The 22,593-nt window shown below is 41.5% G+C and overlaps 1 protein-coding gene across 1 annotated transcript in view; it reads right to left on the bottom strand.

Annotated features, from left to right (window-relative positions):
* Nucleotides 1–641: 641 nt before the first annotated feature.
* pcloa (piccolo presynaptic cytomatrix protein a) overlaps nt 642–22,593 on the bottom strand; it is a gene marked incomplete at both ends in the record, with an annotated part of 49,909 nt that continues 27,957 nt past the window's right edge. Inside the window, 21 exons of the mRNA XM_079183939.1 lie at nt 642–785; nt 1,086–1,231; nt 2,309–2,443; nt 3,332–3,393; nt 3,570–3,711; nt 4,828–5,016; nt 6,210–6,449; nt 7,083–7,329; nt 7,419–7,490; nt 8,195–8,288; nt 9,448–9,474; nt 11,335–11,465; nt 11,683–11,733; nt 11,959–12,143; nt 12,457–12,521; nt 12,993–13,101; nt 16,259–16,384; nt 17,768–17,843; nt 18,037–18,119; nt 18,754–18,801; nt 20,395–22,471. Of these exons, the coding sequence (XP_079040065.1) occupies nt 642–785; nt 1,086–1,231; nt 2,309–2,443; nt 3,332–3,393; nt 3,570–3,711; nt 4,828–5,016; nt 6,210–6,449; nt 7,083–7,329; nt 7,419–7,490; nt 8,195–8,288; nt 9,448–9,474; nt 11,335–11,465; nt 11,683–11,733; nt 11,959–12,143; nt 12,457–12,521; nt 12,993–13,101; nt 16,259–16,384; nt 17,768–17,843; nt 18,037–18,119; nt 18,754–18,801; nt 20,395–22,471 (4,449 nt within the window). The remainder of the gene's footprint in view (nt 786–1,085; nt 1,232–2,308; nt 2,444–3,331; nt 3,394–3,569; nt 3,712–4,827; nt 5,017–6,209; nt 6,450–7,082; nt 7,330–7,418; nt 7,491–8,194; nt 8,289–9,447; nt 9,475–11,334; nt 11,466–11,682; nt 11,734–11,958; nt 12,144–12,456; nt 12,522–12,992; nt 13,102–16,258; nt 16,385–17,767; nt 17,844–18,036; nt 18,120–18,753; nt 18,802–20,394; nt 22,472–22,593) is intronic.

Here is a 22,593-nt window from a genome sequence, read left to right as displayed (position 1 = left end):
TCATAATACAAAAATAAACACGAGGTCTCCGTAGCGGAGTCTTCAATATTTCTTTCCCAAAATGCTTTGTAAATCAATAAAACTCTGCGCTCATAATAAAGCAATGAGGAAAATCTTTCATGGATAAAACATCTAAATAAATAAATTAGAATCCACAAGTGTGTCCATTCCCTGTAGAATTAAAATTTCTCTTCTGCATGAATGAGTGTGCAAAGTTGTCTTAAATAATTGTGTGCATTGTCGTGTGTGAGTGTGTGTTGTGTATTAAAGTGTTTAATACCTGGTTGATTCCGTGCTTGACCTCTGAACTCAGCACCTGCTTCTTTCCTCAGCCCTGGCTACACTACTGTACACCGTACGTCCTGTAAACGTGTGTTCATTTCCTGTAAACGCATTTACTACTTCCTCCAAACGTCCTGCATGACAGAAAGCATCATCAGAATTGCCCCAACGAACAACAGCATCTTCCAAAACTCTGAGCCCTGAAACAAAGATTGAAGAAAGAGATATTTCGAACTCAATCCACCCTTTACCCCGCCCGACAAGAGTGGATCAGTGTTACAGATGTTGAACTTAAGCGTCCCCAGATGACAGAAACCTCTTCGTGCCCTCTCAAGCTTAGTTTTTGATTGAGTTTCCTTCTATGAGTGGATCTGGGCGGTGCTGGTGAGCAGCTTGTGCCAGCTCACCACTCGCTTGCGTAGGTCGACTTTGTCCAGCCACACGTAGGCCTCCCCGATCAGAGTCTTCTTCACAAACTTGCCAGCGTTGGACACCAGGAACAGCTGGTGTGAAAAGACCATAAATCAGCATATCATGTGATTGAATATGTAAAGGAATCCACCGGGTTTAACGAGAAATAGTTTGACTTTTCAAGCTAGCTGTTTGCCCCCGTTTCCAGTCTGTATGCTAAGCTAAGCTAATTGTCTCCTGTTTCCATATATTCAGCAGACATACACAAGAAAGATATCAATATTCTAATCTAAACTCTCGGCAAGAATCTTAAACTGCTAGTGACGAATGATTACAGATTGTATCATTTCTATTATGTGTGTGCATTTGTTAGTTGACTGGATTGGGATTACCTGCAGAGAGTGGCCAGCCGGGTTCATACAGAAGCGGAAGGTTTCGTTAAAAGATGGCTCCCGGTCATGACGGCACACTCTGGTCTTCTTCTTGATGATCCTTTTCTGGGTAGCGATGTTCACCACATAAAGCTTCACATAAAGATCTGCGGACACACACATACAAATCAATGTAAAGCTGACACCATACTGATACTACATCATCATGATTTTGCTTTTTTTTTGCTTTTATATAACATATAATACCAAAGACTTTGTCCAGAAAGTCAAGGCCACTTAACATGAAGAGAAGAAACTCTACAGACCAGCTTTAGAAATAGTCACAGATGCACATAGCCGACAATAAAGTGTTTATGCTATGAGTCACTGCTACAAATTCTGTACATTCTGTCAATGGCAATAACCCTTTGTGTGCAGATCCCATCTGGAAGCGAAGGATGTAAACATTATAAGAGGAGGCGAGGTGGGCGGCAGTCTGCGTTTTAAACGAGGGAAGAGAAGTCTGTACGCCAGAGACTCGTCTGTCCAGTGTTCATAATTGCAGGTTCACATGTATCTAAATAATGGTGTACACGTATTGGAGCTGGTTTTCTAAACTACAAGACGGTTACAGCAATAACATAAATGTTTCACCATGGGTGTGGCCTTCTGGGCATGGCTTGCTATTTTCAATTGTAAACAATGTATGAATTGTACTTTCAATACAACTCCTATGACTGTACAATGAAACTGTATTCACTGCGGATGATAGTTGTAGATATTGTCAAAATGAGCACACAGTGACACATGCCCCCCCTGCCATCTCTATAGTGTGTCCCTTTTGTTACCCGTTTGTGCGTACGCATCTCCTGCCTTAATGTTTTTAACATTGCACATATATATTATTGACGACTAAGTATGCCTAATGCTGATATCTAAGGGAATGCAGAAAGGGAAAACTCTATCACTGGCAGATGCCAGTCTTTCTACACAGCGTGGGCTGTGTGGGCCTCCCAGCTGTCAACTATTAAAATGATGAAAATGAAATGCATCACATATAATAAGAGACTTTCAAGCGTTTTGACAGAAGTAGTGGAAATAATAAACCAGAGGGGAATAAATTGAGAAACTACCGCTTTTGAAAGGTTCTGCATGTTGAGACCTTATCAAAGTCATTTTCTACGTCTAAGCATAAATAGAAGGAAGGTGTGTGTGCGCTGTGTGCATTGTTTGTTTTACAGTACCAGGCAGGTGGTCTGGACTCTTGAACTTGTAGGTGATGTTGCGACATTGAAGAATCTCAAGGACTAGTTGCTCTCCCTCCGTCTTAATCTCCTTCTTCAGGGCAATCTTGATCTCCCCCATTATCTGGGACTTACCTGAAGACACACACACACACACACACACACACACACACACACAAACTGAATCAGCTACACACAGTGAAAAACAAACTACATACTTCTCTGTTCTCTCACTCCCTCTTTAAAATCAGGTGTCTTCTGGCGTGTGACTGCCCTCCGCTGGAAACCAAGTGTACTCTCATGATGAGTAATATCAAACACGGCCTGCAAGCAATCGCATTTATTTGTTTATCAGGGATGGGGAGAAGTTATGAGGAGCTCTGGTTGGCTTCTGGTTGCCTTGGAAGCTGAATGGAAATGACAGTTTTGAAAGCTGGGTCAATAAGACCCTGGCAAACGGTAAGGGTAGCCTCTCTGTGTGTGTGTGTGTGCATGAGTGTGTATAACGCTTCAGATGTAAATATGAAAGTGAGATAAACCTCTTTCAGGCTTTTTAAGGCCATCTATGCACCTATGCATTAGTCATAAGAACTTGACTCAAAAGGTCACAGGAAGGGAGGAGAAATGAGGAAAATCAAAGGATAGAATGATGAAAGTAAACCTGTAAATGAGTCAGTTAATAGGTCTACACACAATGTGAATGACGCATGTATACATATTAATACTTGCAATGGAACTAGTCAAGTAAACATAAATAGAGACTAGTTTTTAAAAAATATGTTAAAAAAGACAAATGAGGGGAAATGTTTTATTTTATTTTATCAATTAAATAGGAATTAAATTTAACTATATTTGCCATTCTTTGAGGCAGGACATCTGAATGAATGCAAATACTGTACCGGATAGTGGTAAAAGTTTAAAACGTATACAATCATATCACGATTGCTTATTTAGCATGTATTGGTGAAAGGTTTTGAATACTAATAGGCAAACGCACACACATGCATGTACTGTATGTCTAACCTTCAGTGTCACCGTGTCCCATTGATGATTTCATCTCGTCTGTGCTGTTTGGGATCTTTCCACTAAAGAGAGGGGAAATAAAATCAAAACAGCTTGAATGTATTGGTCTCTTTATCTTCTGTGCCGGTTACTGGGTGTTGCGACAGCAGTAGGTTAGCATGCTATCAACATTTATGGCACATCCAAAAGGTGAAACTGAGGCTTTTTAAGATGAAAGTATCATAATAAGCTGACTCACAGTCGCGGCACCTGGAAGATGGCACTGTCCACCTCGTTCATCTCTCCTTCTTCGTCCAATAGGCTGTAGGCACTGCCACTCAGGCCGCTGTCCAATGAGGCCGCTGTGACCGGGGCATCACTGGATCTGTAGCCCGACCGAGCTGTGCAGAGATACGACCAAACCCATTACGACAAAGAGACAGGAAGAAAAATTGCACCTCTGCCGGATCCAAGATTGTAAAAACTAGGGCCAAGAAGCATTAGATACCATTTGTGGCAACTAAAATCCATCATAATCAACTTAATACTTTAAATAATTTATGTCACAGTCAAGAGGGAAGCTTTATCCGAAGCACACAAAATTGTAATGAATAGCACACAAACACTGTGGACTAGCAAGAAGCATATGAACAAATACTGTACTTGGAAACTTTCTCTCAGACAATGACAAGACAGTAATAACTCACATATAAAGCTTTCACATAAACAGACAAATAAATCCAACATCACATATGTTAATGCAAAGTAGACCAAACAAGAGGCACATAGACCCTACCGACATCGTTAGTCATCTCCATGAACTATTAATACAAATCTAATATCTCAATCTTGGCATTAATTTAGTTTAAAAAGCAAATTATATGAATATAGTTTCATATCTGGGGGAGTTTAAAGAAAGTTTAAGAGTGTATACATATTGTTTTATAAACCCTGTTTATATGCAACCTATTTTTAGATGTTATTCTTTTGAGAAATAAATGTTTAAATCCTCAACCAGCTGACCAGGCAGTGTGATAGAGTATGAATGAAGTGAGATGCGTGGATGTGGTGCAGAACAGAATCCATGCCGACACGTTTTTTTCTCTCAGGCCACTCAACATGTTGTCACGTAAGGGATCGCGAGAGCGCGACTAATACCAGTTCCATGAAGCAATACAAACAGGGGAGCTGTGACGCAGCAGTTGTGGCAGTGGCACAGTGTTAACTCTGCAGTGAATCACAGTTTGGGACATTCATTTCCTGGTATTAGTGAACTGTGTCGGTGGCCGTGAAGAAAGTGCGTCTCGCTGCATGGATGTCTGGTGATGTGGCTGAGTGCAACTTTCTCTCTGTTTTCCTGGCTCTTTTATTAGCTCGTAAGACTCCCCTCTCTCTTTCTGCAGGTGTGCGTTAGTAGTATCGCATCCTCTCTTTCTTTCACTCTCTCTTTCTCTCCTTGCTCCCCCATCTGTGCTTCAGTCACACGGCAGAGAGGAGACTCTTGGGCAAACTCTCACCTCCGGTGCTCTGCGGCCTCTCTTCTGACACGGCTTTCCTGAGGGTCAGGTGTCTGCCGTCTGCTCTGCTCCCTTTGGCCGACACAACCGATGGCAGGGCAGGCAACCAGTCAGACTGGGCTCTCTGAATGGTGAGCACGCCCACTACGCTGTGTCTCTGGTGCCTCAGTGAGAGGCGGCCTCTTTGGCCTGGATATGTACGTTTTCACAGGCACAGGTCAGGTGTCAGGGTGTCAAAGGTCATGGGGTTGGAGTTTAAGATGGAAGGAGGGAGGAGCAAGATGGGAGATTCAGAGAGCGGTTTATCTTCACCATGGCAACCAGGTTGACTGTCAATCACATGCAGCCACAGTGTGCGGTGCACATTTGCCCCTCCTGCATGTCACTGAGAGGCGGGGTGTGCAGCATCTACTGAGGTGCATTGTGAGTCCGATAGTTGTTCAAACAAAAAAAGGGGTGGGGGGGGTGTGGGGCGGGGGGGGGGGGGGGTAGGGGACTGCATGCAGAGCCATCTCAGTCGAGAAAAGCTGGTCGTTCTTTGTTAACAAAAATAAATTAAAAAAGAACAAAAGAAAAACAACTACCAAAAGAGGTTCATGATATTTTGGGGATGGGGGGGGGTTGTGGGTTGCAACTTTCTTCTGTTTTTCTGGCGGATCAACGAATCCAAAATGTTGAACTGCTAACTGGTGACAAAAACCCCTCTCTTTCCTGGTGAACTCTGCTCCATTAAATGAACTAAAAATAGTTTATAATTTGCTAGTCTTGTCATTTGAGAGAGCTGGAGATGTCACCGTGCTCTGGCAGTTATTGACAGATTTTGTTGATTTGTTCCTTCCGAATTTATCCTGCGACTCTGCCGTTTCTTTTTCAGATTTGACTTTTTTTCCATACCGTCATACTTCTACTTGTCCCACGTAAAGTTAATGTATTTAAATGACTACTCAAAACAGCAAAACCAAACTTCAACGTAGGTAAATGTAATTATTTCTGTTTAGCTTCATTATTTTAGAGAACAAGATTTAGCCTATTACCTGTTTACTTTTTTTTTAAATGGTTAGAACATGGCCTTCAATAAGCAACCGTTACGCCTCTTTGGGTTGGTTGAAAAAGGGTCAAACTTAGGAAGGTCAAAGACGGTGTGCTACAGGTGAGGTGCTGGCTCTACACACTTGTGAGTACGCACAGAAGAGAAGCGGTGGGAGGTTGACACACTGTGAATACAACGGGGGAGAGGACCAGAGGGTGTAAAGGGGTGAGGGAAACCAAGAATAGAAAAGGTCACTAAATGATCAGGGGGGGGAAAAAATAAATAACAGAAGGATGAACAGATGAGTACGAGAAGGCCATGCTGCGTAGGCTTTATTTGCGTCTTGGTTTACTTGGTTGAAGGCGTTGTGGCAGCTGCTGCTGCTGTGGCTGCTGTGGCTGCTGTGGGGCATCGCCCGTTGCTATGCCGCTGTCCTGATGGTGTTGCCGTGCGGCACTTTTGCTGGAGCGCGAAGCGCCGTGCGAGCGAGAATGTTGGCTGCGTCCGTGGCTTTGGCTCTGGCTCTCGGACGGGGAAGGCTTCGATGTGCCAGGGCTACTGTGAGATTTCTCGATAGTGGGCACCTGCGTGTCTAAAACAACCAGATTCACCAAATTACCAAAAAAGCTATTTTCTACCTTCGTTAACTTAGATGCTGTTACCATTTGTGTACCACCTGTAGTGATTAAGCAGCTGGCTCGCGAGAAACTTCATTTAACCAGCACGGTAACTGCCTTATTTAAGTCTATGAACTTCAAGCAGCCTCATTCAATTTAATGGTTCTTTTTTTCTAACTTAGGGGAGCATTTAAAGCCTTCCACGACCATGTTGCCTTCTGTGTTTGAAGAAATATGGAGAGAAGCTAAGGCTAGGCCTCTGAGCTAGGTGACATCATGGCAACCAAGAAAACAGACCATGAGAAAGCAAAAAGCATGAAGCTGAAGCTACGATGGGTGCGCAATAACAGGCGTAAGAAGATTCTGGTGAAGAGAAAAGACTGAGAGAGAAACAGGTGGACAAAGGCGGACACCGAGATAGTGGGGAGATACAGAAGAGAGAAGCAGTGACAGGAAGAGAGCACAACGTGTGAAGAAGAAAGAAAGAAAAACAGAGTTCAAGAAGAAAGCAGGGAAACCGAAATAGCGGAAGCAGCAGAGTACAGACGGTTGTTAGGAGAAGATGGTGATGAAGTCAAGCAGCTGAGGGAATTTTCATCGTGTCCTACCCTTGGCCGGATCTGGAAAAATCCCGTGGCTTCGGCTCTTGATGACAGACGATTTTGGGGAATCTTGATTGTCATGTGCGGATCCAGTGGTTTTAGGGGAGGAGTGCTGCGAGGAGGGTTTAGAGGAACCGTGTCGGCCCTGGCCGGAGTGGGAGCGCCGGTGGTGGTCCCCCTCGCTCTGCTCCTTCAGGAGGAGCCACCGCGGGATGTTGTCCAGCTCGGCCGTGTTGGACAGGTCAATAAGGACCTGGGCACAAACGCAACAGTTTAATGGATATATAAGCACAACATGTTTTGGTACATCACTGAACTGAACGTATGGTGAAAGAAGTTTACCTCTCCTAAGAAATCATTAGAGGAGCACTTGTCATAGTCCCACACGCTCACTTCCAGGGTCTTCTTCCTCAGCTGATACACAAAGATAGGAAGTGAATTCATAGTTATAGTGACTAAGGGAGACATCCCAGGTGAATGTTTTTTAAATGTTATGTTTTGTTTTGCAAATGAGGCATTATCTAATGCTAACTTTTGGTGAATTCAGGAGAGATCTTCATACGCAAATAAACAACGTGTAGTAAAAAACAACTAAATGTGTATGTTGGATGTTTTGCTTAGAAGAACACATGTAATGGAAGCAAAATAGCCCAAATCTCCAAAATGACTAGTGCATGAAAAGAAATGCTTTTGCCTTTGGTGTCTCGCCTTAAAGAAAAGTAAACACATGATCTGGGCTTAAAGCAGAAACAGACATTCAGCAGCTTAAAAAAACAGACAACAGAAGTCCATAAATGCTGTGGTTGATATGGTTCCAATGAATCTAAAATGGGATCTAAAATGATATAATTAAATCCCAAAGGCACATCCATCTGCTCTACTGAAGCCAATGGCCACAATGCTAGTCAGCATGCCAGCAGAGAAAAAGCAGAATCATCATTTTAACATGGAAGTTGGCACATTGTGAGTTCTCCTCTGTGTGTGTGCCTTCCACACAGTGAATATTGTAGGATTATAGAAAGAATACGACACAACATCAATGTTATTTTACACAATAATAACATGTGAGGTACTATGACCCATTGACTGTGCGCAGAAATGTGTGTATGATCACATACTTGCTCCAAGTGGATGTTTTTATAGATGACGGTCTGGTTCCACTCAGGGTTGAGACTCTTGCCTGCGTGTTTGGACCTCCTCTTATTTTCAGCACTGGGGGAAAACATCACAACAAGATACATTTGGTCACAGACGTGCAAAAGCCACCGGAGGATCGTGGACCATCACAATGCAGTGAGCATAATATATTGTGCACAATGTAGACAGTAGACGGGAGAGAATGAATGTGATGCACATTGTTTGGACGGTAACAATGTATGGGCCTACGTGCATGGACGGCAGGATACGATGTTAGGGCAGCTGCAAAAAAGTCCATTTTGATGTCCATCAAGTCATTTAGTCTCATATCATTTTGATGTTTTAAAACAAGTGAGAAGGTATGCCAGTATAGAAGGAGAGGTTGATTTCTCTCCGTATGCCAATAACTCAGTCAGGTAAATAATTCTCCTGATCACTGAATTGCAAACAACAGTAAAATACTTTAAAAAGTCAATTTGCTTCATAATAATAACTCATTATTTCAATTGTTTTAATAAAAAAAAACGTTTTATATCCCAGCAGACTCACTGGAATAGTATGAATGACTTGATAAGATGGATGTTTTTTGCAGTGTGCAGGGTTTGATTTAAGATTGTAGGATATGAGTAAGTCTGTAAGCGTTAGTTTGGTAAAGACAAAAACAATTTACAGTATTTTGGAAAGAAAATGGGATGAATAAGGACTGCAGAGCAAAAATAATGGGAGTATGTGTTGAATGTGGCGGAGCATCAAGGGTACAGTACGATGTCTGGGCACGATGTAGGACATTACTGAGGGATTTTAATCACAAAACAGGGACAAACTAAAGGGGGTCGGGTTCAATGTTAGGATTTCAAATCACAATGGTTGTGAACAAAGAAGGACTATCAACCAGTAACACACAACAGTTAGCCGGAAAACGTTAATTGTCAGCACAGGGGAGTATCAGTTTATTAATGTTATGTTAAAGACATGGGAAGATGTTAATATTCAGGGATTCAAGTCCTCGAAAATGCAAAGCTAAGCCCAAAGGTGGGTGGAACATCATGAGAACATGGGGACCAGGGAAAATGCACAATATAGGGGAGTTAGTGGAACTTAACAAACTGATTTGTATCATCAAGCTACCCATCAGTTGGAAAACAATTTGGACGTTTTGTTACCTTCACCAAACTGACAACCAAATTTTTTAACCAAAACAAAACCAAAGTACCAAAGTGGTCAAGTCACATACCTGGCGTTCTGGACAACCATGACCTGACTGAGAGGGTCCAGCATGCATTAAATATAGAGAACAACATACAGAAACAATAGTCAGAGGGAGGGTGGGCGTTCAAAGAGTGTCTGTGGACTGTGAGTGTGTATGTGGGAAGGGGAGATCGAGTTTTATCGTGGGATTTTATTAAGTGTGTGTTTAGGAAAGAGGCAAGAACGGGGAACTGTGGTGTGCTGCAGGGGGTGGATTGAATTTGTGCTGTCGTGTCTCGTGAATTGTGTTGATTGGGCTTTCAGGTGATGAAACGCATCCAGTGGCAACCGTGGTGGAGATCTGCTGCTCATGGAACAGCTGGAGAGCTGGTCGTCGTTGGTACTAGGACGGGAGACTGCATCATTTTGTGTGTGGAAACTAAATCTAATCTAACTGGTGTTTACATAGTTTGTTGGCTAGCAAATCATCATTACTTTACAGAGCCCTACTGTGTAGAGTTGAAAGTGGTATTTTTTTTTAAGTTGACATATCCCCTGTCTAGAATGCACACTCTTTAACAGATGAAGTGGTTTGTTTACACTGTCTCCACGGTGAAATTGATTTCCATTTCTTGATTTCTTCAACGTTTTCTTGACATTGTGGTTTACTAAAAGTGATCATCTGTGCTGGTATGAAAGAAATACACATGCGAACGTGTCTGAAAGAGACCCGTGTAGATTTGCGTATGCGCCGCCTGGAGAAGCATAATTTCAGCTTCATACACATTGGCCTGTAAATGTGGATTACTTCTGCCAAATCACAAGTATTTTTTCCCTCTTTTCTGGTCGATATAATAGTATTACACTTTATTTATAACCACCCGTTTCACTGCAACAGCTCCATGTGGTTGCCAGGAAATCTGTGATGCAACTGAAAAGCCTCTGTATGGATTGCAGTCGGTGCTCTGACACAACGTATACAATTGTGTCCATGTATACGCACATGTAGCATATACACGAGTACTTTCACACATGTGCTTAAGTGTGCGTCATTCCATAACAGCTTCCAGTAGGGGCGGCTGCAGGGCTTGTGAGTCCCGTGCCACTCTCCCAGTTCCTTTAACGTAACCCTGTCTAAAACACAGTGGCGTTTGCATCTGCACATGTCAAACTGAAGGCGGCTGCAAAGCTCACAGCCACGTTTCATTGCTTTTATCTGAAACGATCACAGGAAGAAAAAAAAGACTCTCTCAAGGGACCTCAAACAGCAGAGAAGGTGGGAGAGTCAATTACATTACAGCGCAATCACAGTGAGAAAGGAAGCCCTGGACTTAGGTGAACGTGTGGATCGTATTGCAAGGGAATATGAGAGCTATTGATTTTGACTGCACTCATACTAGAACTCCCATCAACGGAGGCAACGTCAACACAAGAGCACAAGCAACTTCATATAATTTACTGTACATAATGTTGATGTGAATCAGTAGCGATAAAGGGGCTGATGAGTCCCATGGCAAGTTCATATCACAATGGAACTACACTGTAAAACATTTCATTTGATGGACCTGATGTGCAGTGTATAGGTGCTATGGAATTGATACCAAAGAAAGGTCATGTGCTGCACGTTGAAAGATGTTATGGTAAGCCAAAATCAATTGTAAATCGATTTTAAAATGAATGGAAATTAGGTTTGAGCTTAACAAAGTGGCTGCCTTTGTAGCCTGGATGCTAATGAGGATATCTAAGCAGGTATATCACTCAAATTCCTTCTCTGAGAGTGACTATGAGAACAGTCACACCTAACACGCCTCTCTCTCTCGATCAACGATATCGAAAACATTTTTCGAATCTTGTATATTTTATCCTGAACTGCCCTTCCGTCCTGTTCTGAACTGCTTTAGGTGTGCTTGCGGGTTCCAAGCCTTTGACTCACCCTCTCCCTGGTAGGAGATACACTTTAACAAACGGGTCAGAGTAGCCATTGTTGTCCAGCGGGGCGAGGTTTCTGGCCTGCAGGACATGAACGATCAAGTTGCCGAGCTGCTTGTCGTAGTGGATTTGAAGCTGCAAAAAGAAGCATATTGAATTACAATTGATTCAAATGCCTTTGGTGAGAGAAACTATGAAAGAAAATGAGATTCACTTTGTATTTTTAAGCATGTATTCAATGTAATGTTTTCTTTTAAATGCTGAAAGACAAAGAGAAACTAGCAATGATCACATTCTATTTGCTTACATTTAAACTTAAACACTACAAAGCTCATCCTTTTGTGTCACAGACCTGTATCTCCCCAGAGATGGGTTGGGACTGGGTCTTCATTCCCTCTGCAGTCTGTAGGAAATAAAAGCAACATGCTTAGATACCGTTAGCAGAAATCTGTAGGCGGATACACCTGATTATGCCTACCAAAGCTCTGGGAAGTTAAAAATGTTGTAAGGGGATGTGTGAACCAAAAAGCATTTCATCTATCAATATTACACTTAAAATACCAATTCTTAAAGATGAGCTAAAATGATTCTAAGCCGAACATGACAAACAAACCCTCCTCTGACTTGCCTTGCTGCTGTGGCGTTTCTTGCTGACGGAGGGTGATCCTGGCTGACCGGGGCTGGAGGTTGCTGAGGTGGTGGGGGGCAGGCTGGAGGAAGAGGTGGAGGTGGGAGCCTGCTGCTGGGACACCTTTTGCAGCTCAGCCGCCAGCTGCTTGGGGTCAACGCCTGGAGACCTGGGAGGTCTGTCACCTAAACGGGGGTCACACCAGCATCGTTATGCAAAGGCTCCCACAGGTTAGAGGGTGGCAGAAATCATGACTAGACAACTTTGAGTTGCTCTTAAGAACAATCTCATGGTCTGTTATGCAGACAGAAAGAAATGTATGGCTGAACTTGAGAAAAGAGAGAATTGTAGATGAAAGCGATATGACAAGGGTGTCTAAAAATTGCAGGAGACAAAGGATAATTGGGATATTCTGAGAAGACAGGGAGAGTGGTGGGTGAAAAGTGAGAAGCAGCCATCGCATGTTGGGGTTGGAGTTATACAAATACTGTAGCTCACCTTTGCTGTGCTCCTGGAAATCCAGGTGGTCGGAACCGTCGGAATCAGCAAGCATGTTGAGATCACTGACAGAAGGGAAAATAATTTGACATATAATTCAGAGAATTAAAACTCAAGAAGAAAAGAGATAAAAGAGAAAATAAGCCAAAGACAAACTGAAGAACTATATAGAAGATGAAGATGACTTACTTACTACAATCAGGGCGGGCATAGTTAGCAATAAATGAGTTACTTTTAAATATTTAAAATGGGAAATCAGGGAAAATATTTCAAACGTGGTGCAGTCTGTTTCACAGAATTAAATGTGTAATGTGGGGGGAAATTGAGCTTTTCAAATTCATGACAATGACTGGAAAAGAGAAAGAAGAGTGGAGGGTGACATCAGGGAAATGAAGAGGCAGGAAATGTAAGATGATGGATCAAAGTGATGATCAGAGAATGGCGAAGAAAAGAAAGAACTAACCGAAGGATGAGGGTGGATCGCTAATAATAGAATAGAGGAGAGAAAGATAGAATGGTATAAAGGTTATACTTACAGTCTGACACACACTTCTGCCTCATTGCATGGCTGCCCGACCAGCCCTTGTACCTCTTCATAGGTTTTCCCCGTCAAAGGAACACCACTCCACTCCAGCACTTGCATTCCTATACACGATTACACAATTGCACACAGTCACACACACAAGAAAACAATCAAAAATACAGCATATTTCAAAAAAGGTCTGTAGATACAAACGCTTCACCTCAAACCAAATCAAAGGCTTGAAGGGAGTAGCTCTTTAAAAGACTAAAGGGATCAACATATTCTAAAAATACATTTTTTCGTTTACCAAAATGAGGAACCAGATTCGGGTCTAGCATCCATTCTTTGATTAAATTTACAGCAAAAAAAATATACTTCTAGTTGTACTCCTTGTATACGTCATGCATCAGACTTCAAGCCAAAACTGGAGCGATAAATGCTTGTGACAGCCGAAACAGCAGCTGTGTGACAGGCTGCCCTGTGGAGCGCTCAGGCACAGAACGGGTTTAAAAAGAACCTGGAAATGGCTTCATGTTATTTTAGCTATAAAACTATAATTTGTGATGCATTATGGCCTGGAAAGAACTCAAAATCCAATCAGATAGTTTCATTCATCTAGTCCAGCAAAGACAAATGTCTCAGGGGACTGATAATTTATTATATTCAATGCAGCAGTGAAAGCTCATATGAATCCACACAGCACAGCAAACCCACCGCATCCTCCAAAAAAACACACCCTGCACACTAGCAGGACTTACAAGGTTTTAAACAGCTCATCAGGAGGCTCCGTTTGCGACGATACTCACGAGCTGCATGTGTGAGTGACAGGGAAGCTACTGTAGTTTCATCATAATATTATTCATCAAATTGTTCACACTTTGTGGTTGACTTGTGTGTTGCAGTTTGCACACATCCAAAGAAACTTGAATTCAAGTGATAAGACAAACAAGCATGTATTCGTACACATTGCGACACGGAGCGTCTACGCTTGTTGAATCTGACAACGTTTCTCCGTATTCACACCATGGAGGGTGAGCCGCCGTGTTCCCACTGGCAGAACCAAAGTTCTTTGCAGCCGTTCTGCTCAGTGTTGATGATAGGGTTACGGCTGTTATCGTGGTCGAGTTATCCTTGGGGCTAAGAAACGCTGCAGATATATCTTGACTTTCGAACTGAACAATCATCAACAGCTTCAGGCTGTACCATTGTCTTCTTTCTTTGCAACGATGGCTGAGACAGAGTAAGTTTAAAGTAACAGGTAGAAAAGTTTTAAAGCATATATATCTAGCATATATATGTATATATACAACTCTACTGAACCCAATGTTTCCGTTGATGTATGAATTTCAGTTGAAAGGAACAGTACAAACAATAATAACATGTGAAACTTCACTGCTAAGGAAAAATCTAAGAACCATTACGTGTTTGGGAAAATAACGTAGCTTCCTGAATCCTCTGCCGTCAGACTTTTGCAAGCATTAAAATCATGGGTAGATTATGAGACAATGGGCCCCTGGGCACACACAGGCAAAAGGCCTCACCGCCTCGCTTACAGAGGACCAAGACACACTCTACAGTTGTTTAGCCTCTTTTTGTTGTTATATTTGCAGTTACTTATTTCTGTGGTTTTATGTCTCTTTGTAATTGTGTTGGTCTTTTTGTAGTTGTGTTGTCTCTTTGTTGTCATTTGGTGTCTCTTCGTGGTTAATTTTCCCCTTTTCATAGTTATTGTGAGTCTCTTTGTAGTTTTATTGGTGTCTCTGTAGCTGTTTTATGTTTCTTTGTGGTCATTTTAAGTCTCTTCCTTGTTGGTATGTGTCTCTTTGAGTGAGTTTGTGTAGGTGAAGTGTCTGGGCCTATGCCTGGTAAGCCCGTTTAGTAGTCCATCCATGATTAAAATACAGACTAAAGTTGGAAATTGGAAGATCATGGATCTTGTTTAGTGATGTTACTATACAGATCTTTCTTTTTTTGACACTTTTTTGACGCAGTGTGGCTCTCGGGATGAAAATCTCAAAAAGAATAGATTGCTGTGAAATTTGCTACAGACATTCAAGGTCCCAAGAGAACATGTTCTAATAACATTGGGGAACCTCAGACTGTTCATCTGGCAACAACATCATGTCAACATTTGAATTTGCAACACCTGCAAAACTGCTAACACTCCCATCAGCCCCAGCTGTACTTTGTGTTTAGTGCTAATTAGCAAATGGCAAATGTTAATATGGTAACATGCTCAACTAAGAAAATAAACATGGTGAACATTACAGCTGTGAAACATCTGCATAAGCATTGTCATTGTGAGCACTTTAGTATGTGGTGTTAGTATTAAGTTGTGCTTAATTCGTGCCTCGCATATTTGCTAGCATGGCTGTAGACTCATATCAAGTTACAATAGGGACTCCCACTATGTAATAAAGACCGTTAATATTCCCACTATTGTTCCCAACTGCATTTGCTGTATTTGTATTTTTTGATTAAGCAGTGTTTCACTGGAAACATTTAGAATGTCCTGCTAAAGAAGTGGGAGGAAGAGAAACAGCAATTTAAAATGTTTAAAGGAAAGGGAAGGAGACACAGACAAGAACAGAAAGTATGAAAATAATTGCCCACGCTCAAGCACACACACAAACACACATCCTCAGAGCGCTGACAGATGGATAGCGCCATACACAGGTCCAAAGCGGGCAGTATTTCTGTCTCTGTCCCTATCTCATCGTCCACAGATCTCCAGTGTGGCAGCTTCAAAAAGGCGCGGGGCACAGCGTTACCAATTGTCCGACACCCTCGATGTGGCTCAACGCAGAGATTAAAGCGGACTGTGAGCAGACAGGTGGACTGGGAGGGTGAGATGGTTAACTGTTCTCAGACTGCACCATGTGAAATCAGTTCCACCTCAGGAAATGTGTTATACCACACAGCAACATCAACATGGTGTCAGTGAGATGTGTGTGGGTGAAATCACAGGTCATAGGGGTTAGTGCACAATGATTACTTTTCAAAATAGCCAACTGTGGCTGTTGCAGTATCAAGCTACTGTATATGAAAAAGAAGTCCAAATAGTCCGGCAATACCCCAACCAGATCTTTTTAAACATTGTTTTAAAAGGGGACACGGCATGTTAATCAGTTGTCTTCTTATCTCACTCTAAGCAAATAAGAATGCGCCATATAAGAAAATAAATCTTCAGAATATCTTTAGTGATTTATTGCCTTTTGTCCTACAAGTGAAGTCGATTTTTTGGCACAAGGGGAAGTTTCATTTGGTAGACGAGCTTACCTTCAAGAATTTTTCCTGTTTGTTCTGCAGCTCCACCAGGTAGGACTTTGGCAACATAGGCTCCAATGTCTCCATTACTGCCAGGGACCTCTTTCCCTCCAACCACACGGATACCCAGACCATTTCCTGTTTAAGACCCAAAGCAAAGATTGTTTAGTGGCATTATCAATGGCAATATCAATAAGTCACTACTGGCATTCAACATCTACTTCTTTTTCAACAACACAGAAAAAGAAGGATACAATATGGATACAAATATACTGCCATACCAAGAAAAAATGCATAACTATAAATAACTTACATTCAATAAATCCCTATATCTATAAATAATGAAAATAGCAAACCAAAAAAATAGTTTATTTTCTTAACCTCTACCAACCATGTCGAGTTGCAGTTTGCATCAAAATCACATTTTATCCTAGTAGACATTTGTGTGAAATTGTCACAATTAGCGTATTCAGTTTTGAAATCACAGTGCTTACTTAATAAACTTAAGTTCAGGTGGATTCCCAAATTTGGATGGATTACCCTAATGTTTTCATGATACAAGAGTTCAGAAGAGTGATACGGACAGATGGACAACTCGAAAACATAATGTGTTCAAATGGAACACATTTAGTTTGGGCATTTTTCCAAGTTTTGTTCAAATGCGTTTTTTAGGTATTATGTTGGATATTTGGCAGCTACACTTGGTAAGCCTAAACAGACACCAAAATGAAGGCATTACAACCTTTATGTTCCTCAGTACTGGCCAACATGACAACTTTAAATTACTTTTCTCACTGCTTCTGTAGCTATTGCTCTATTGCCTTTGTAGAACAGCAGCATACATGCCAACCCATCTACTGATTATCCAAAAATCCCATATCATATCCCTCCACAGGTAACACATAAATAGGCCCTCGACTACAAGAAGCAGAACCTCCTTTATATTACGCTATTTAACACGGTTATGGACGCTGAAACAAAATGACTCCCTTCAGCACCGGGTCCTTTTAGACAGAATGCTTCCTTTGTGGGCTGTTTGTTACTTGCGTAAGATAATCCTGAGTGTGAGGGATACGCCATTTTGAGCATGGCAATGACTGATGAGCGTGGAAAAGGGCCAAATCAAAAGGGATGCCAGGAAATTAAATGTCTGCCTGCTTTGGGCCTGGAGGAATGGTGTGATGGAACGTAATGGCAGGGGAAGTGACTCGCCAGTTTGTTGAGATCTGGCATGAATATCAAGTAAACAGAATGCATGAAGCACACTGGTCATGCTCTGTTAACCTAATGGGACAATATGATCCATATTAATGTGTACATTCTACTCCACTTTTTACTTTGTTTTATAAACATTAACATATGTGTGCTGTAAACGGTGCAGTTGATGCAGTCAGTAAGCAATGGGGTCAATAAAATATAATGCATGCATCACAGTCAATAAGACATTAGTGTGTAATAAATGCTCTTTGCATGCTGCTTTTGTTCTTGTTGATTGAAATGTAGTAAATTGTGGTACTTTACCTGAGACACTGCGGTCTTTGGGATCCTTCTGCAGTTTGACCCTGAGGTGAGGGAAGGGGTAGTACAGGCCTTTTCCCTGTGGCCCATACACAATGGTGAGATGTCATGTATGTACAAGGTATGTGCAACATGGACATGCTGTATAGATATTCAGGTGATTGAGTGTGATTTCATGGATTTCATTACTACTTGGACTTGGTATTCAGTACATGCAGAAACTTTTCTATAGTGTCTGCGTGTACACTATGTGTGTGTGTGTCCTGTTTCACCTGTCTCTTCTCTTGTCCGTTCTCTGAACGCCCGTCCCTAGGTTTGTCAAACCAGTCAGTCTCCTCTTGCCTAAGGTGGTAGGCTTCGGGAATAAAAACAAGCACTACTTAAAAATCAATCTGAGAACTTGGACATATTCATTTCACTATATAGAGAATGGGCTTCTTCAGTCTATATTCTGTAAAGATGATTACATGTCATTAGGCATAATTAAATTCATGACAAGTCTATACTTGTGACAAATAAAATAAAAACAAATACGACGAAAAACAAAGTCCAGAGAAAGAGTTGATTAATTAGTTCTTGTGAAAAGGAGAAAGGATTCCAAGCAACACGACATTTAACACAGGTATTGTAAAATAGGCAGAGAAAATGCAGTTTGAGAGAGAATAAAAACAATGTTATTACAGTATGTATATTTGCATAATCTCAACCTATGTGTTTTTTTTTCTATGAATGTAAATGTTACTCCAATTGTTAGGAAAGTGCATGTATTTCTTCTAAACATTGAGTATAAGTACAGTATAACCATATGACATTTCCACAATGTAAAATCGTTGAAACTTGCAAATTAAAGAAGTATTAACTTGCTATTTTAAGAGTGTCTTAAACCTCCCCAACAATTGGTCATCATTTTATGGTGATGTGCATTTGACTTGAGGTGCGGGTTAATATGTTAACTGATGGATGACTAGAGAACTGAACTAATACTCTACCATTGGTTGCATCGTCTCTGTTCAAAGCCATCAGGGAATCACTTAGGGCTGGAATCAAGGCAAATGGATTTACATTGAAAAATTATCAGATCCATATGAATTTATTAGTAATTATGCTGCATTCAAGACAACTCAGAACTGGGATCTTTAAGCCAAAGAGATAAACAATTGTACCTCTATTAGTATCTTAATTTACTATAACTGTCACATTTTGCTTCCCTTTTCATACCAACACTGTCATCAGCTTGGAAAACGATCAAGTCGTTGCTGCATAAGAACTCGATTAAATTAAACGCATGAATTAGTTTGATAAAATGGTTTTAGTCATGACTATGAGTACACATCACAATATATTGCTTCATATTGCAATATATTGAATTGATGGCTTTTACTCAGCAAAACAGCAGTAAAATTAGATTTACCCAAACATAATATTCTTACTTAAAACAAAAAAAACACATTGTTCAGCTTTTTTTTCAAAAACTGAGTGATGACAACTCAGAATACTGTATGCTTTCAGTAAGTATAGAGGAAAAATAGATAAAGAAGCGAAAGTGAATGTTTGCTCAGAAAATTATGAATTAAACTTTTCTTTTTGCATTATTATTAAAAGTTAAAAGGCATAAATCTGTTCCATGCATACATTACACATATGTCACAATAAAAGCAAATATTCACAACAAGACATGCAAATTAAAGTTTTATATTTATTACATACAAGTGTTGCAACCACATATGCATTTAAAAAAATATGACAGTGTCCTGCTTTAAGCTATTATTTTCTAGCTATGTCATTAGAGTTTGGTAACATTTTTATCTTGCCTATACTTTGCTATCATAATAATTCAACCCACATATTTACCCACTTATATGATGAAATACACCTAAACTATCTGCTATCCACATTGCACATCAACTACTGTAGAATCTCTAAATATAAGTAATTTGCTGTGTTATTACAATATACTATTATTTTGAAGACTACTTGTTAAAGAACTGGTTCATTTGACAGAAATTTGTACCAATTATGTCAAATGTAACTGGGGGAGGCACTTTTTCAGTGTATCATTTGGGGGAAAAAGTTATCAAAATATGACTTAAGTTTCGGAGGATTATTTTGCTATTGTGGTTCAAGTCTTGTATCCTCCAAGCAGGATTTAAAAGACTATTAAAAAAATATTTTGAAAGTTGAAATAGCTACAAATGTAATATTTGAGCACAAGTGAGCAAATGCCATTTGAGGAGGGGAACCTCCCACACAATGTAGCTGAAACAGAGAGACCATACGGTGTCACGCAGTGAACTATTGTGAGAAAACATTACACAATATCTGGCATGCAGACAAAAATACAGTGCATGCATAAAGATACATTCAAGCACACCCTATAAGAAATAGCGCAAAATGTACAAAGGCATGCATGTACAACAGATCTCAACCAAAAGTACTGACACCCGAAAACAAAAAGAGAATATATTCACCAAAGTTAAGGTAAGACACATGCAGACATTCAACAAATACACAAAAGCTAAATATCATACATAATAGTACTAAATGCAAGAAAGACAAACCATAGCCAGACACTCTAAATGATGAGACATTAAACAGGAAAATATTGACAATATGACAAGTCTGTTTTTTACCTTCACTATCTGACATGGTGCCCTGAAGGTCATCCAGCAGCACGTAACCCCTACCCCTGGTTGGCTCTTCCCTGATATGTTGCTGCTGCTGGGAGTCCTGCAAGGACAGGCAGGAACCAAATTGGTCCCTTGAATCAGCTGAGATGGGCGGTAGAGGTCCCGCTGATGCACGGGCCATGCCCATAGGTTGCCCAACAGGGCTCAATGGGCTCTCTTCCTCCGAGTTTTGGGCCACTATGGGTAGTCGGCCACGACCACTTTGCACAATGGGAAGGCTTGTAGGTTTGGTGCGACCAGAAGGGGTTTGATAGCTTGGTACATCTCCAGATGTTTCACCATCCCCCTTAAGCCTCAGCGAAGAGCTGGAAGGGTCTCTTTTAATAGACAAGTCCAGGCCATAGCAAGATGTGGGCCTGGATGAGGGTCTTGAGCGACTACCACTAGGATAAGCAGAATCCAAACCTAGGCTCTGGCCCAAATTTAGTGACCCAGCCAAGTTGGCACCCAAGGTGGACCCCAGGTATTTTTGTTGTTCTGCAATATTCTTACGAAGGCCAAAGGTAATCTCATCTTGCGAGAGCCGGCTGGATCTTACAGATGCACTGGTAGACCCAAGATAGCTGGTATAGTCTGTCTCCAAACCCCTGTTATCTGTAATAGAGGAATACTTGGAGGAGATCTTAGGATCAATCAATGGTGCCTTTTGTTTTTGGTACAATATTGATGCTGGGAGTTGTTTAGCTGCCTGCTTCTCTAGAGTAAGTCGACTGATACTGTACTTGTCTGACTTTGGATAGTGTCTTTGAGAGTAACTAGAGATGCTAGAGCTTGGGCTATAGTAGTTCTGGGAGAGGCCTGTCAATTGTTCTATGTTTTCTGTCCCACCAGTACTTCTTCTGAACTCTTGCTTTAGCTGCTGCTTCAGGAGTTTCAGTTCGTAGGGTTCCTCCATTGTATCTTCTTCATCAGGGGTCTTTCCAAAAGTATGGAGTCTAGACGTGGATCCCAGATAGTCAGTAGAAGTCAGATCTGCAGCACTCCTACGCAGAAGCTTCTCTGCTTTGGCCAGCTCCCTCTCAGCAAGACTGTAAGATGAAGACAGACCTGTGGAGCCCTTAGCCAGTTCTGCAGCATCTTCCAACAACATGTAACTCCGAGGTGTATGGGGATCTACATCTGTATAATAGGAATCAGATACAGTTGACATAGGGCTACGTGCTATATTTCCAACATCCAAGGCTCTGAGGTCAAGGTGGTTGCCATATTTGTCATATTTGACTCCTAGGAAAGCTGATGATGTGGGATCAGGCTGGCGGCTAATTACATCATATCTAGTTGCATCCAGCTCTGAGAGGAGGGCTGCTTGTCTGGCAGCTTTCTGCTGCAACAGGAGCATCTGGTGGTAACTCTGCTGTTGGGAGCTAGTGAGCGAGGGGACAGAGGAGTAAAGAGAATGGGATTGGTAGGACTGGGGAGTCTGGTAGAGAGACTGCTGGTATTGGCTTTGATTGTATTGGTACTGGCTGTATTTCCCATACTCATGCTTGGTTTGAGGTGGGACAAAGTCATCCAATTCTGACTGAGGAGCTGTTCTGGGACGTTCAAGACCATGACCATGACCTTCAATCTCCTCATCTTCACCAATTCCAAGCCCACCCCTTGTCTCTCGGATGTTACTAACCTCACTGTCTGACATGTAGTCTCTGTCCTCGGCAACACTCTGTAAATATGCCCTTTCTCTCTTCTCTCTCTCCTTTAGTAGCACATCTTTTCTACGATTAATGCCCATCTCCAAGTACCTAAGCTTGGCATCAATCTCTTTCTCCTCCTCATCGAGCTCTGCTTGTCTTTTGCGGAGCTTGGAAGACTCACGCTCAACGAGATCTAGCTCACGATCAATGTCTTGCAGGATCTTAGCACGTGCCATGTTGGAATTGCGGCACATTCTTCGGCGGGCCGAACCAGTGGTGTGTGCTGTCTGACCACTCGTTGACTCATCCTCTGACGGTGGATTGGGGAGAGTCCTCTTCACCTTCTTTTGAGTGCCTGTTTGAGTGCCTGTTGGTGAGCCTTTCCCCTATAGGAAAATAAAACAAGACAATGATTAGGACTGTAGGAATGAAAACGTTTTTTATTTATCCCCAAAATAAATGAGTCAGCCGGTTATGTGGTCCTCAGAATTTAAATGACTTTCTGTGA

Source organism: Pholis gunnellus, assembly GCF_910591455.1.
Source record: "Pholis gunnellus genome assembly, chromosome: 22".
NCBI lineage: Eukaryota > Metazoa > Chordata > Actinopteri > Perciformes > Pholidae > Pholis > Pholis gunnellus.
The sequence above is the reverse complement of the archived record's forward strand: the minus strand, read 5'-3'. Positions and strand labels throughout refer to the sequence as shown.